This window comes from Parasteatoda tepidariorum, chromosome X2, assembly GCF_043381705.1.
Source record: "Parasteatoda tepidariorum isolate YZ-2023 chromosome X2, CAS_Ptep_4.0, whole genome shotgun sequence".
NCBI lineage: Eukaryota > Metazoa > Arthropoda > Arachnida > Araneae > Theridiidae > Parasteatoda > Parasteatoda tepidariorum.
In genome coordinates, this window is record NC_092215.1 from 27437279 (window position 1) to 27452006 (window position 14728).

The 14728-nt window shown below is 26.5% G+C and overlaps 1 protein-coding gene across 5 annotated transcripts in view; it reads right to left on the reverse strand.

Moving 5' to 3' along the window:
- Positions 1-595: 595 nt before the first annotated feature.
- The window catches only part of LOC107455114 (tumor protein D54), a 37998-nt gene continuing 23865 nt past the window's right edge, over positions 596-14728 (reverse strand). For 3 of the 5 annotated variants that reach the window (XM_043041059.2, XM_071188349.1, XM_043041058.2), the window contains 5 exons: positions 12119-12267; positions 10135-10194; positions 8963-9064; positions 1498-1558; positions 596-902 (listed from right to left, as the gene is read on the reverse strand). In XM_043041059.2, coding sequence (XP_042896993.1) covers positions 777-902; positions 1498-1558; positions 8963-9064; positions 10135-10194; positions 12119-12267 — 498 coding nt within the window. In that variant the 3' untranslated portion in view covers positions 596-776. Of the gene's footprint in view, positions 903-1497; positions 1559-6555; positions 6729-8962; positions 9065-10134; positions 10195-12118; positions 12268-14728 lie in introns of those variants that run through there. The other 2 variants (XM_071188350.1, XM_043041060.2) reach the window with 1 other exon arrangement.

Consider the following 14728-nt stretch of genomic DNA (forward strand, 5'->3'; position numbering starts at 1 on the left):
TCTATATAGCTGTGTGCTGAATTTGTAACAGTGGCAGGCAGAGAGAGAGAGGTGCCAACGGGAGCAACAGCTCTAAGTGGCATCGAATCTAAGGACACTAAAACTTAAATTTATTGCTGTTTTGTTATGAAATTGAATTTTTTTACAGATAAATATTTGGTTCAGGGAAAATTTTCATGGGAAAAATATTATTTTGAAAAAAATTAATTATGAAGTTTCAGGGTGGCTAAATAAAGATAAATACCATCAATAAAATTGAAATATTCTTAATGATAAAAAATTAGCATAATTTTTTTGGAAATAACTCATTTTTATCATAGATAAATTTCCACCCCCTGTTTTATAGTATATAGGTTTATAAATTGATAAATCAAATATGTGTTTGATGGAATAAGGTATTCCATAGAAAACATTTCTTATTTCAAGGGCATCTAATTAAGGAGTTAGTTTCTTGCATCCATACACATCTGCATGCCACTGATTAGCTGCAGCACCAAATACAAAATTATGAATTTTTTTAACTTCTGTGACAGGCTTTAATCTCAGCAATAAATGCTTAAAGAAGTGTACAAGTACGAATAAAACAACAAGTAAGAAAGGATAGAAGCAGATCTTTATTAATTACTAGCAGAAGCAGAAATATTTCTTGTTATTCAGATCAGATAATATATATTTATCATAAATAATACACAAAATATACAAACACATTTAAGAGTTAAAATATAAATAGGAAACAAAAATGTTGCTAAGCATATGTACAACAAATCTATTGATGTTCAAGGGATAGGTCCTCTTTCTGGAATAATTGGAGTACTTGCAGTAGAAGCAGCACGTCTGTCAGAACCATTCACAACTTCTTGGAAATTATACAAACTGGTACTTCTTGGAGTCCCCATTCGAGTCTTGAAAAATAATTTTGAAAAACGTTAGTGAAAACAATACTTAAAAGATTATAAATATAAGCAAAAATACAAATAATATATAGTTAATTAAATTTATATCGGATGATTAGAAAGTATTACCCTTAAAGTCTAATTTTAGAATATTTCTCAACAAAAAAACCTGCCCAAAAAAACTCACATTAGGAGGGCAACTTGATATTTAAATTAGAAAAAGTAGTAACAGTATCAAACATTTAGCAATTGTTATCAAGATGTACTAGAGCAAAGGAGGAATTAAAATCTTAAAAATTAGTTTACAGATATTCCTGAAAGGTGATTCCTAAGGTAAGGTGAATGCCTTCTAGCAACACTACAAAAATAAACTAATTTTTGGCAATTTTAATTCCTCCATCATAAGCAGTCTTTGTTTTATACTTTATAAAAATAAATAAATAAATAGTCTTAGTAGAGTTTAAGTTTTGATATCCTATGAACCTTTAATGTATTGAGTTAACAATAAATAAGTTCAACAGAATCAAAAAGTGTTAAACAGTTCTTAATTTATTTTAGGACATAAAATATGTAAATAAACACTCTTAAATGCATTTAAGCTTACTTTGACATTTGAGTACGCAGAGCCCATTCTCTCTTCAAATGAACGAAAAGTTGAGGAGTTCCTAAAAAAAATACAAGAAATGAAATTGGGATGGCAGTTTCGAATTTAACCAATATTAAACATATAAAAATATTACTGATACAAACTTCTGGAAAACACAGCTTCTTTTTTGGAGAGATAGGATATCCTTTCACATCACACTTTTTTATTGATTTTAAACTTAACATGTTTTTTTTATAAGGTAAAAGGTGTGTAAAATACTTCAAATATGATAAAATCTAATTTAAAAAGTATTAACTACAAAAAAACAGTCTTGAAAGAAAATAGCGAGAGCCATCTTTTGGTAATTATGACCACTTATTGTTTTTCATTAATGAGAATTTTAATAATTTTTCAAATTGAAAAATAAAATAAAAGTTTTTACAAATAATTGTAGCATGGCAAAATTTAAATAGACAAATTTTAAAATAAAAATCTACCAAAAAAATCAAATATTAAAAAAAAAAAATTTTTAACATTAACACTGTGAAATGATTTTAAACCAATGTTATAGTCATTGGGCAGTGTGTACATAATTTTTACGGTTGTATTGTGGAATAGTAAGATTCGTGTTCTTGTGTACACCTTGAAAGTCAAATTCACTAAAAAATATGCTTATAACATATCCCATCATTATATTTGAAACTGATATTTTTACACTTATATTTACTAATTAATTCAGAGCAATGACTTTATTTGAATGTTTTGAAAAACTGACAATATTCAGAGAAACCACATTTTGTTTTTAATTTCTTTTAGGAATTTAATGTCTTCATATCTAGATAGAAATGAGGTAATACTATATGCATAAAGCATTCAGATGCAAAGCTTGTCTTTTCATATATTTGATTTTTTTAAAAATTTAAATATAAAAATCTTGCCCTGACTTCTTCAGATTTTAACAATTTATAAATTGCGTATCAAAAATTTAGATCAAAAAAGTTAAATGCATGAAGTTTCGATATTTTAGTTATTAAATAATGAATAGCTGATATGACTTGCTTTTTTTCCAATTTCTAGATGCCCTTTAATTTTAATTGAATGAAACATAAAAAATCTCTATCTCACACGAAAAAAAAAATTTAAACACTTTTCTCTCAGCAAGCAAATTTTAATTAATTTTTCTGGAATTTATTCGTATAGCAAATGTGCACTTCACCATAACATAAATTCATATGATACACACTCTTAATTGCAAATTTACTAAACTCATGCTGTTATGTGGCTCATGTTAGAAAAACAGAGGGCAAAAAAAATAAAACTCAAACAAAGAATATAGAAAGAAGAAGAAGTCCAGCTCTTTGAATACATAACTAATGCAGGGAACTACTCAGTGCAGCATGCTATACCAGAAAGACAACTTACAGGGTGAGTAACATACTCAGATATAGCAGAGCATCATATATACAAAAATTCATTGCATGCACAAAAAAACAAAGGGACTGTCAGGAGGTGCGTCAATCATGAACCAGTTGTTAGACAACTCTACATGAATGGTTCAATACACTGCCTCCCGCATCCATTTTATTCTTTCGTTCTATGTCAAAATGTGTTAGCAGATTTAATCAACATGGATTATATCAATGTATTTTCAAAGAAATATCTAATAGTATAATACTGTTTATCAATATTGTAAAAATGCAGAACAAATCAATAAATAAAAAGAAAAATCACTTCTCCCCAACCCCTGTAGTGGTTACGAGGAGAAAGAGGGTGCAAACAAATTTCAAGAATTTTTGCTGTTGTGCCCCTAAATGTTTTTTCTTTATACAAAAGGACCACACCAAACCTTAGGGGACTGGTTTACATTATGTCTATGGAAGCTATCCTTCTTCCCATAGGTATATTCTTTGACTCAGATACAACATGTTAGGAATCAATACAATCAACAATAAGTTTGTATCAAAACCAGTTTGATCAAAAATAATTTAATTTACACAAAAACTAAAATTATGCTTTTAATGATGAAAACTAAGTAATCATTGACCTGTTTTTATCTCAAAATATTTGTGCAATTTCACATGCATACATGAGAGGAGTTTTTTCTCTCGTAAAATTCCTAAAAAAGAATCAAGCTGAAAACCATCTGGATCAACTAGAAACATTAGATTTTATGTACAACAAGAGTAAGCTTTCTTGAAGTCAGCCTTCATGGTCAGTAGTCATTTAGCAAAAAAGTATAAAACTTTCAATTTTAAGTAAAAAGCATTTCATTTTAACACAGAATTTATTGAAAATACATTTTGTTTCATTCTTGACTATTCATAGAAATAGACCCATATAGTGAATGGCTTTGTCTAATATTTTGTACTTTAGATTTAATTGTGACTAAAACAAGATAGAAAAGTTGATAACACATTAACCAGTTGATGGTATATAAGCTTTTTCCTCAACTAGAACTTCTTTTAAAGTTTTCAGAAACAAGTATTTTATCATAAATATTTTCTCACAACAGACTATATTCTTTACAGCCTCTTATGTAATTTGTAAAAACTGCCTTTTTTTTCTTTAAAACTGAAATATATCTATATAACCCGTGAATTTAATTACATGTGAGCATTTCTTTTCAGCAGGTAACATGACAAGCACAAAATTTCAACAAGAAAACTATTTTACTATATTGAGTATGGTAGTTTAAATTTAAAATGATTTCGGGTGATATTTAAAGAATAAGAAAAATTAAAAATCCAGATGCAAAAAAATTAGAGAAAAATCACTATAATTATCCTTAAAAGAACTCTCAAACTGGTGGTTTAAACTTCAATAGAGAGCATTCTTAATTCTTTTTTGAAGTCTAAACAACTCTTTAATAAAAATAAAACTTTTGTATTTTTATCTTTTTAAAATGAGCTATAAAAAAATTTCTTATTTTCAATATATTTTAAACAAATCTTTTACTACAGAGGTAGAAAATTATGAAGAAGCATAAATTTTCTGGAGAGCACTATTTAAATCGACCTCTTCCAGGGCTTTTGAGAAGATCAATTTCTCTTACATTAACGAGTAACCATTAAACAAGCAAATAATAATGAGTTATTTCAATAAACTATCTATCTTTTTTAGCTTAGTACTAAATTAGCTATTTTAATTAATACTTTAAATATATTTTTGTAATAAATGTCTTAAGCCTATTACTTTGTTGATGCAACATTGCCAATTATGCAAAAATTTGGTGACTTTTAATATGTTATTGATGAAATAGGGACATGTTTTGCAATCAATTATAAAGTTCATTTTAGAGTTTTTTCAATACAATAGTAGCTTAATTGCCTTTAATAAATAAGCTTGTTAGTAGTAGAAAATGTTTGGCAGCCCGGAAAATATTTCGTGTTAGTTAACTTCCATGATTACAGGATTTAATATTAAGATGAATACCTTTTTTTAAGATTTCTCCAAATTTGAAAAAAAAAATCTTGATTCCTAAAAGAATTTGAGGTCTAAATAAAACCGTTAATGTTATAATTGGGTCAAAAACTATAATGGATAGAAACATTTTAAAGGAAAATTGTTTCAGTTGGATGTACAAAACAACAGGGATTGAATTAAAGAACAGATTTATCACCGAAACATAAAAGCAATAATGCCAAGTCAAAATATCTCCATAATAACCAGTTAACTTCCTTTTAAGATTTAGAAATAAAGATAAATTATAAGATGGTAAAATAAACAAATACAGTAAATTATTCAAGACACAAATGTCCAATTTTATCAAAAATATACCAACTTACGAGTCCATTATCATGAAATAATAAAAAACAATTGTTTTTATCCTGGTACTCCAAATGAAAGTGACAAATTATAGCTACTCAACATCTCAAAACATTTAGATATTATTTACCAGTGATTGCTTATCAAGGCAGAACAAATAAATTATAGACAGAATGATTCAAAAGCAGAGGAGAATTTTTGCAAATTTTTAATTCTTCTTTGTAATCCTATTCCAGAATTTCTTACTTTGTTTTAGGATCAAGAACAACATTAAAAACAAAACAAACAATGCTTTGTGATCTGTCACAATTTCATCAATTAACTATTCTTTGCGATTGATCTGAAGTCTCTACTTTTTATTAGTTCGTAATTTATGATGCAAAGTCAATTCCAAAAAAAAAAATTTTTGAGTCATTGTTAAATCATTGTAACAAGTGTATTTCTTGTAGCTATAGTGACATTTATTGCATTGGAGTTAAGAAACTGCTTAGAAGAAATAAAGTTTTTTGTTCCTAACTATCTTTTACAGATGGAGTTTTAAAAATTCTTCAACTAATCCGTATGGGGAATAAGGACACAAAATTATTCCTTTAAGAACTCGAAATATGATTTTAAGTTTTGTAAAATAAACATAACATGATTAAAACCTCTGCAATTTTGTGTATTTACAAACAACAACAACATGTTAAGTAATAAAGAATTATTCCTACATTTTATAAATGATTGCACAGTAACCAATTTAATATGTAGTACAAAAAGAAAAAAATATGTTTAAATTATTTGTGTGGTCTTTGATTCATTTTAATAGGCAAAGTAGTTATAGTTATCGCCCAAATCAAAGATTGCTCTTGTTTCTTGAAATTGTTTTCTCTACGAAAGATCACTAAAGCGTTTTTATATCATTCTTAAATAAAACTGAGAAAGGTCAAGCATTAGATTAAAAAACTATTTTAATGAGAAAGGCCAAGCATTAGTTCTTTGCAAATCAAGCATTAGATTGGGCTTCACTACAAACAAAACAACTAAAATGAGATTATTTTGAACTGATTAGAAAAAAAAATAGAGTAAGTAAACTGACAGATATACACTGCTTGTATAAAGACGACAAAATCACTTTAGAATGAAAGCTACAAAAGAAGTCAATAAAAAGCTTTATTTTATTATTTTTTGACAATTCTGAATGAAATTTGACAATTCTGAAAGTTTTTAAAAAATGTAATAACTTGTAGGAAACTAATTTTTAAACAGCTATTTTCATTTTATAAAAAATAAATAAATAATAAATGAATCTAAAATTGAAATAAATAAAAGTACGCATTTAAAAATAGTATTTATTTCAAAAATTAATAACTAGCATAAACAAAACAAACACAAAACATTTTTCCTGGTCCAACACAGCTTAATAGCCCCAAAGGCAAACTTTCTTTGTTCATATTATGAGTGATCATTTTCCAAAAGTTTTACTGTAATCAGAGATTGCTGCACTAAAATTTAAAAAGAAAGTTGATTGATATTAAAAATTTCATTATAAAAATTAAAAATTTTTGCTTAATACTGATTTTTAAATTTAAAAAAAAATTTAAAACTGTATCAACTAAAATATATTATGACGGCAGAAAACACAAAAGTTTGTCATTATTTCAGATTATTTGTAAACATAAAATTCCATAATAAAATTCAAAACATGTCTGAAGTTTCCATGTAGCAAAAAAGGTGAAGAAGGAAGAGTAGAGAGGAAAAAGTAAAGTTCTAGAGAGGGAAAAGTAATCAAAACAGCAAAATTATTTTCTTTTTAAAAAATAGAAAAATCAAACAAAATTCCTAAGTTATAAAATATATAAGTATAGTTAAACATTTTAATAGCAAATTTACTTATTTTCCTAAAGCTAATTTTAACAATTTTTGTTTGGCTTTCTACAGATAATTTAAACTCAGTGAGGGTTTTTAATAATGTATACAGAAAACTAGCTAATAATTTAAAAGCATAGAAATTATAATTGTTCATGATAAAAATAATATAAGTAGGTTTATGTTGTACCAGAAAACTAAGATTAAAAAATGTCAATATGCTTTAAATTTTATATAATATTGATTATAAAATTTATAATTCACCCATACCTTATAGAGATATTCATCTGAGTGCGAATTTCAGTGCATAATGATGTTATTTGGAACACACATTTTCTTGCATTTAACATGCGTAGATTACATAAACTTACAGCAATTAAAATTACTTACGAAATATAAACTATAAAGATTTAGAAGGCTTTAAACTGAATAAGTGGACCAATTTCATTAAAAAAGAATCATGAAATTATATTTTTAAACATTAATTGTTATTTTCATATTGTGAATAAATATTTTTTTAAATATATTTTAACATTACAAAGTGTATTTTTCTATATTATTATAAAATGCGTAAATAAGTATTAATACACTGCACAAACCAAAAAGAGGATATTGTGAGTAAGGTATGACACAACTAGATAATCAACATTTGCTTTAAAAAAAATGGAATAGAAGAGGTTAAAAAGAAAAACTATAACATTTACAAAGTTAGGAATTCAAAAATTTTGTTTGCGATGAAGAAAATTATGCATTTTAGATATGGAGTGAAAAGAGAGTTTGAGGTAATTTTTGATGCAGGAATCTTTTGATTCAATTCGCAAGCATGTTCTCCTGATATGGACTCAATATAATATGTTTGGGACGTTTGAAAAAGAAGTGCTAGTAATTAAGCAGTTGGAATGCTCCTTTCATAAAGAGTAGGAAAGAATATCCCCTAAGTCGATAACCTTATTGATGTGTGACCTCATAGGTGTGTGACATTTTTGATCAGAGAAAATCATGCCCTCAATTAAAACTCATTTTTATCTGAGAAATAAAATTGTTTGCTTGTGTGTAATAAATATGCTAGAAATGCATACTTTTTGCTGACTAGCAAATATCATCAATAAAATTTTATCATCACTAGTTCATTATTTTATTTTATTTTCACATATCTTATAACATTTATACAGTATATATCAGTCAACAAAGCATTTCTTCATACACAGTTTATGGATAAAATTATAATATCCCCTAATTGTTTTGGCAGTGTAAATGAGATTTAAAGAGATGAAATAGATCAAATGACAGAAATGTGTTAGTCTTTATAATTTTAATGATAAAACTTGATTTTGAATATAAAAATGCTACAAATAATGAAAAAAAAACTAACATATGAATAACTGAACTTCACATGAAATGACAGAGCAGGAGTAATGTGCTGGAAGTGCTTACTATTCAATTTATGGTAAACCTTTATAACAATTTTGCTTTTAAATTATAGATAATAAAATGAATTATAAAACTATTGCAATTTTTTTTAAATGTTAATAACAAGCATATCAATAGTATAAAATTAAAATCTAAAAAGTAGCATTTTAAATGATTTTGTGCTTTTCCATTTAAAACATTCTATGTAGTTTTAAAAATTATCTTTACAAAACGAGAAGAACTCCCATTTCACAGTAAATGTAAGATATTTATTAAAAAGAGTTTTAGTCACAGATTTAGAAGATTCTTTGTTATTTTAAATGAGCTAAGCTAATGTAAGGTTAAACTTTGAATTTAAATTTTGATTATATCACATCACTTAAGAATAATATTACAGAAAAAAATAATATTAAAACAACAATTCAAGATTGAAAAGTAGAAAAATAAATACAATACTTACTTAACATCCCCCAATTTTTTGCTCATAGTGGCACCCAAACTTCCAAGAACAGATGATGTCTTTTCAGTGGCTGTTTTTAGTGTCTGGCTTGTTTTCTGGTAGCTAGAGTTTTAATTTTAAACAAATTAAAATGTAATCAGAAGCAAATAAAAAAATGTTGTTATAGAGCATTTTAAATAATAATTTATTGAATTTTATGCTTTTAATGTATTTAATAATGCGTGCAGGATTCAATGCATTGCCAAACACAAATTTTGAATACAGAAAATACATAGTCTCACTAGCAAAGAGGGCATTAATAACTTTTAGAGAAAATTTAAGAACCAAATTATAAAAATATACTTTTTGGTAAAAAAAATAGATATCAAAGTTATAAATTCTAACAAAACAGAAATTCTCACAAGAGGGTTTAAAAGCAAATTTTACATATTTATTTATCAAAAAATGGCTCTTTAAAAATAATTACTTTATATTATTACTTTGCACCGTAAAAAAGTTAAAAACAAAACTTTCTTTTGAAATGCTCAACTGTTAAAAATACTTAAAAAATAAAACACGAGTTAAAAATGCAAAGTAAGAAAATAAAAAAAAATTATGGAAATGTATTTTTATAAAATATGTTAAAATAATCATATTTTAATATATTTTGATTCAAATAAAAATATATCACTGAAAAAAAATATTTTTATATACATTTTCCTACAACTATGTTTGTTTACGAAAAGTAACTACATCAAGGATTAGTTTCACAATATAAATAGAATAATCATAAAAAAATTTTTTATTTGGTCAAATTGAACTAAAAACAAACAAGATAAATTTAAATATATTAGATTTTGCAAATTGTTTATTAATTTAATTGATTACAAATTTAATTCTTTATTAATATAATAGATTATTAATTTAAGTGGTTACTAATTGACAAATTACATTAAAATACAATATTGATTGATTATAGATTCATTTATCATGAAATATAAAGAACATGGATAGTTTTGGATTCTAACTAAATCAAAACACATACATAAGTTAATAAAAAAAATACTTGACCTAAAACAATTATTCAAGATCTAGAAGACAAGTAGAGTGCTCAAAAACATGAGAAAAAAGTAAGCATCATACAGGCTATAAAACGAAAAATATGATAGGTAATAAATAATAATTTTACTAACATAGGTGCATTTGTAATAGCACTATTCCATTCTACTAGCCTTCCACCAACTTCCTTCATTCTAAAAAGATTACAAAAATTAGAAATTGCAGCTTTAATATTAACATCAAAAAACAGTGATAATTTATAAGTCAATATTGTGCTTTCAAAAACTTAAAACACTTAACTAGCAAGCTTTAAATGATTTTTTTAATAAACGTAAATTAGTTGAATATTGAAAGACCTAAAATCTTGAAACAAGTTGACTTGTTTCTAAACAACAAAAAAATTTGAAAAAAAGTAACATTCACATTTTATATTTCTTAACTGTTTTGTTATGGCCGGTTCTGCTCAAGTGAAGCAACTGAATGCCACAACCAGCAGTGAAGTATCCACATTGCATGTTGGTAAGCAGATGTTTGGATTTTCTTATTAAGGGGTTATATAACATTATATTGGGAGATTTAGCAATCATTATGAATAAAAATGCAATTTAGGATAATTAAAAAAATTCTTAGTAATTTAATTCAATATAATAAGTCTTCAATCTTGTTATATTTTTCTTTCATACCCAACAAATACTTCATTCCTAAATATAACACACAGAAAAACTTGTTTTGACTTACAAAACATTTTAAGCATATTCAAAATATATTTTTAGTTGTATTAATCCAACATAGGTCAATGGAATATTAGTAAGTGGCAGTTTGAAGCAGATTGAACTGGTTATCAAACGGAATTATGCTTACACACATAGGCTAAATATGGCAATCATAACAAGAGAGTTATATATCATTTTAGAAACATAATTTAAATTTTTCAAAGCTTTTTTTGTTCCTTAAAATAGTTTAACCCGAAATTTGCATACATCTAAAAAGTCAAAATTCCAAACATTTTCCATATACCGTATATCTTGTTACATAAGTCTACCCAATGCATAAGTCTATTTTTAATTAAGAAACATCAATTTTTGGTATGTCGAGTGTATGAGTCGATTGCAAAACAAATCAGACATGAAAATTTCCAAAAATTAAAAAAAATATATTATTGAGCTAACAATTTTTATGTTGGGATGTCAAATTTTTGGTATCTCGAGTATATAAGTCAATGGCGAAGCAAACCAAATGTGAAAATTTTTAAGACTTGAAAAATATTATTAAGCCTACAATATTCATGGTGATCCTATAGACATCACATCATATGTCAAATGATACAACATGTGGCAAATTGTAGATTAAAAATTTATTGTAAAATCTTCTAAAAAGTTTCAAATTCCAATTTCTTTAGATGGGGGTGAAGGTGATTTTTTGTGGGACTCAGCAAATGAGGATGAAGTAGAACTCATTGCAGAGTCGGATTCATTCTTATGACACAGACGTTTTGGAATCTATAAATTGGTGGTTTTACAGTAAGATTTAAATGTTTTTATTGTGTTATATTTTTTGAAGTGTTCTTTAATAAATTATCTCATTTCATTCTTAATTTTTTTCTGAATGTAATTTAAAGTATTGTTTTTTAAAAAAACCTGAATATGTATAGAAAATAAGATTAACCATATAACATATTAAAAATAGTTTTTTAAAAAGGGCAAATAGATACAGAGTATTCATATCTCAATGTTTCTAATACATTGATATTCAACGATCAGGCTTCATTACCGATATAATAATTGACCTCCTGATTTGGTAAAATTTTGGGAGCTTGAAAAGTAGACCCATACTCTGGGATATATGGTAATTGAAGAACGTTGCATAAGTCGAATTGGTACTAAATGAAATTTAATGAATTTTGGGTTTGAAAACATTTTGAATAGAAATTTTTTTTTCCTGCCTGATTATTATAAAAGATGGTTTTTAATGAGAAAATTTTTTATAACAGCTTCCTGTTGTTGATACATTTTTTAAAGCTGTTGTTTCAAAATTTGCTGAAATGTCACAAAGAACCTTCTTTAACTAGATTAAACCTTCTTTAACTTCAAGCAGATTAGAGTTAGTCGTGTAACTTACGCAGAAGTTTCTTGGATATTTTTCAACCCTTGTTCAACATCTTCTTTTAATTCTTTCCATGGTGTAATACCTAATTTTCTTTTTAAATCTTGAGCATGCTTAACTTTTGCAGAAAGAACTTGTCGCAAAGTAGCTATTTCTTCCTCAGTCTGAAAAAATTAAAAACAATTAAATAAACATGCAATAAGACATGTATAAAAAAAGTCAATAGTAATTAATTTACCAAATAATATTTATCAATTTTCATTATTGGCAAAAATAATTAAAAAAATATTTACAACACAGCATCAATATAAAATTTCTCTTTGTCATAAATGACAATAAGATTGGCAGAGGAATTCCAAAAGATAATCAATAAAACCAAAAGAAAACAAAACAAATAATGCCAACCTATTAAGCTAGTACTGATCATGTCAAAACATTTTTTACAGTACATTTATAAAAACTACATCAATTTAAAAGGTAATATAAAATAACTGTATTCAATAATAAGTGTATTAGTAATAAATCATAATTCTTTTTAATTCATAAGTAATAGAATTTTAAGCAAAATAGTAAACATAGTTTATCAGGATCTCTATTGACAATTAACATTTATAACTATAAAATTAAGCACACTATTAATTTATTCATTTTTTTAAACAATTATAAAATGTAAGATAAATTTAAAAATAAAAAAAAAATCAAATTCTAACAAAGATTCTGACAAAACACTCATTTTACTTTTTTTCTTTTTAAAAAATTTGCTAAGAAATAACATTTCTTATAAATAAAAGAAGTTTTTCCAATTTTAATTAACAATTGTAAATAATTGCAAATAGACAAAAATAGGCATAGGACTATTTTACACTGTTTGTCCATCATGATAAGTGAAATAATAAAATGCTTTAAATGCACCTGAAATTGAAAAAATAAAGTGCAAAAAAGAGTTTCGTTTATGACTGATGAAAGAACTCTTCACATATATACATTTTAATTTAAAAAACAACTAAGGAACTTTCAACATAGTCTGTTCTTCGTCGTCAAAACTGTCAAAAATAGAATTCTGTGGGTTTTCCTCTTCACAAGAGGGTGAGGACGAGTCGACGGAAGCGTCCGATTTCAATTTTTTGTGCTTTGAATGTATAGGCGAACTTAGAGTTCTTTTTTGGTTTTCTTTGGTGCACCCATCAGGTGTATCATCTGAAAACAGAATAATTTTAACATTCAGTTTAAAAATAACACTTCAAGAAGTTAAATACTAAATGAATAACTAACTATAGTTCAAAGATAAACCTTTTCCCACAATCAGTGGCGTAGTTTTATTGTATGTTTGGAGGGGGTTACGCCTTCTGACATGCATATATACACACCTGCCAATTTCTACAGTTGATGAAAAAGATTTTTTAATAATTAAACTAATTAAAAATTTAAAAGCTAAGTAAGCTAACAAATAGATCATATTTACATATTTTTTAATTATTGACTTGCGTGGTAGATTGAAATGCTTTTAAAAAAAAAACTTTAAATTGAAGATTTAATACGTCAAACATCTATTATGTTGCAACTACTAAGAAGTTCTTTTCTCGACAGTTTGCAGCTCTCTATATATGTGTGTGTTTTAATTATTATTATTATAATAAATAAAACACACACAATAAATTAAACATAATATACACTGTTTAATTTATTTAATTAATATATAATGTTTAAATTACGAAAAAAATNAAACCACTAACAAACAAATGCTCGTTTCAAGCCTTCTGTAAAGCATTTGTACCTACAAGGTGTCTATTTTGCTCAAAATCGAAGATGCTCCACAATTTTGTATTCTCTCCCCCCATCTTGTACCGCTTTTGAAGATAGGAGCACCATGTTTTTAAGTATTGACGCCCATTTTTCTCTATATTGATGACGCTCTACAATATTTTAAACCCTTACCCCATCTCATACTGATTTCGAAGATAGGAGCACCATTTCTTAAATTTACCACCAGGTGGAGCAGTAATCGGTCTCATCTCGAAGATCATGGCCACTTTACTATACCTAGACACCAGTTTTAAAATCAAATCTGCAACCGTTCGAAAGTTAAGAGAGTTGGATTCGGACCTTATTGGGTACCCTACGTAATCTCTTAATTGTTTAAATTCGACACTATTACATCACGAAGTACGAAATCGCTAACTAACAAAAGCGCGTTTCAAGCCTTTTTTCAAGTATTTATGCTCACAAAGTCTCGATTTTGCTCTAAATCGATGACACTTTACAATTTTGTAACCCGTTACCCCAACTCGTACTTCTTTCGAAAACAGGGGCTCCATCTCCGTAATTTACCTCCAGGTGGCGCTGTAATCCGTTTCATCTCGTAGATCATGACTACTGTATTATACCTAGATGTCACTTTTATAAACACAGCTACAACTGTTCGAAAGTTACGATATTTGGATTCGGACTTTATTGGGCACCCTGTGTAGCCTCTAAATGGGTGAAATTCGATCGTAAAATAATTCCATCACAAGTTACTCCATGCAATTATTTTTTTCTTCTCATTTTCATAGTTAATGAATTTTTGTGTTGTTACGTGATGAAAAAAAATGCGGCGTAATATTAAATACCTGATAAAGAGAACAC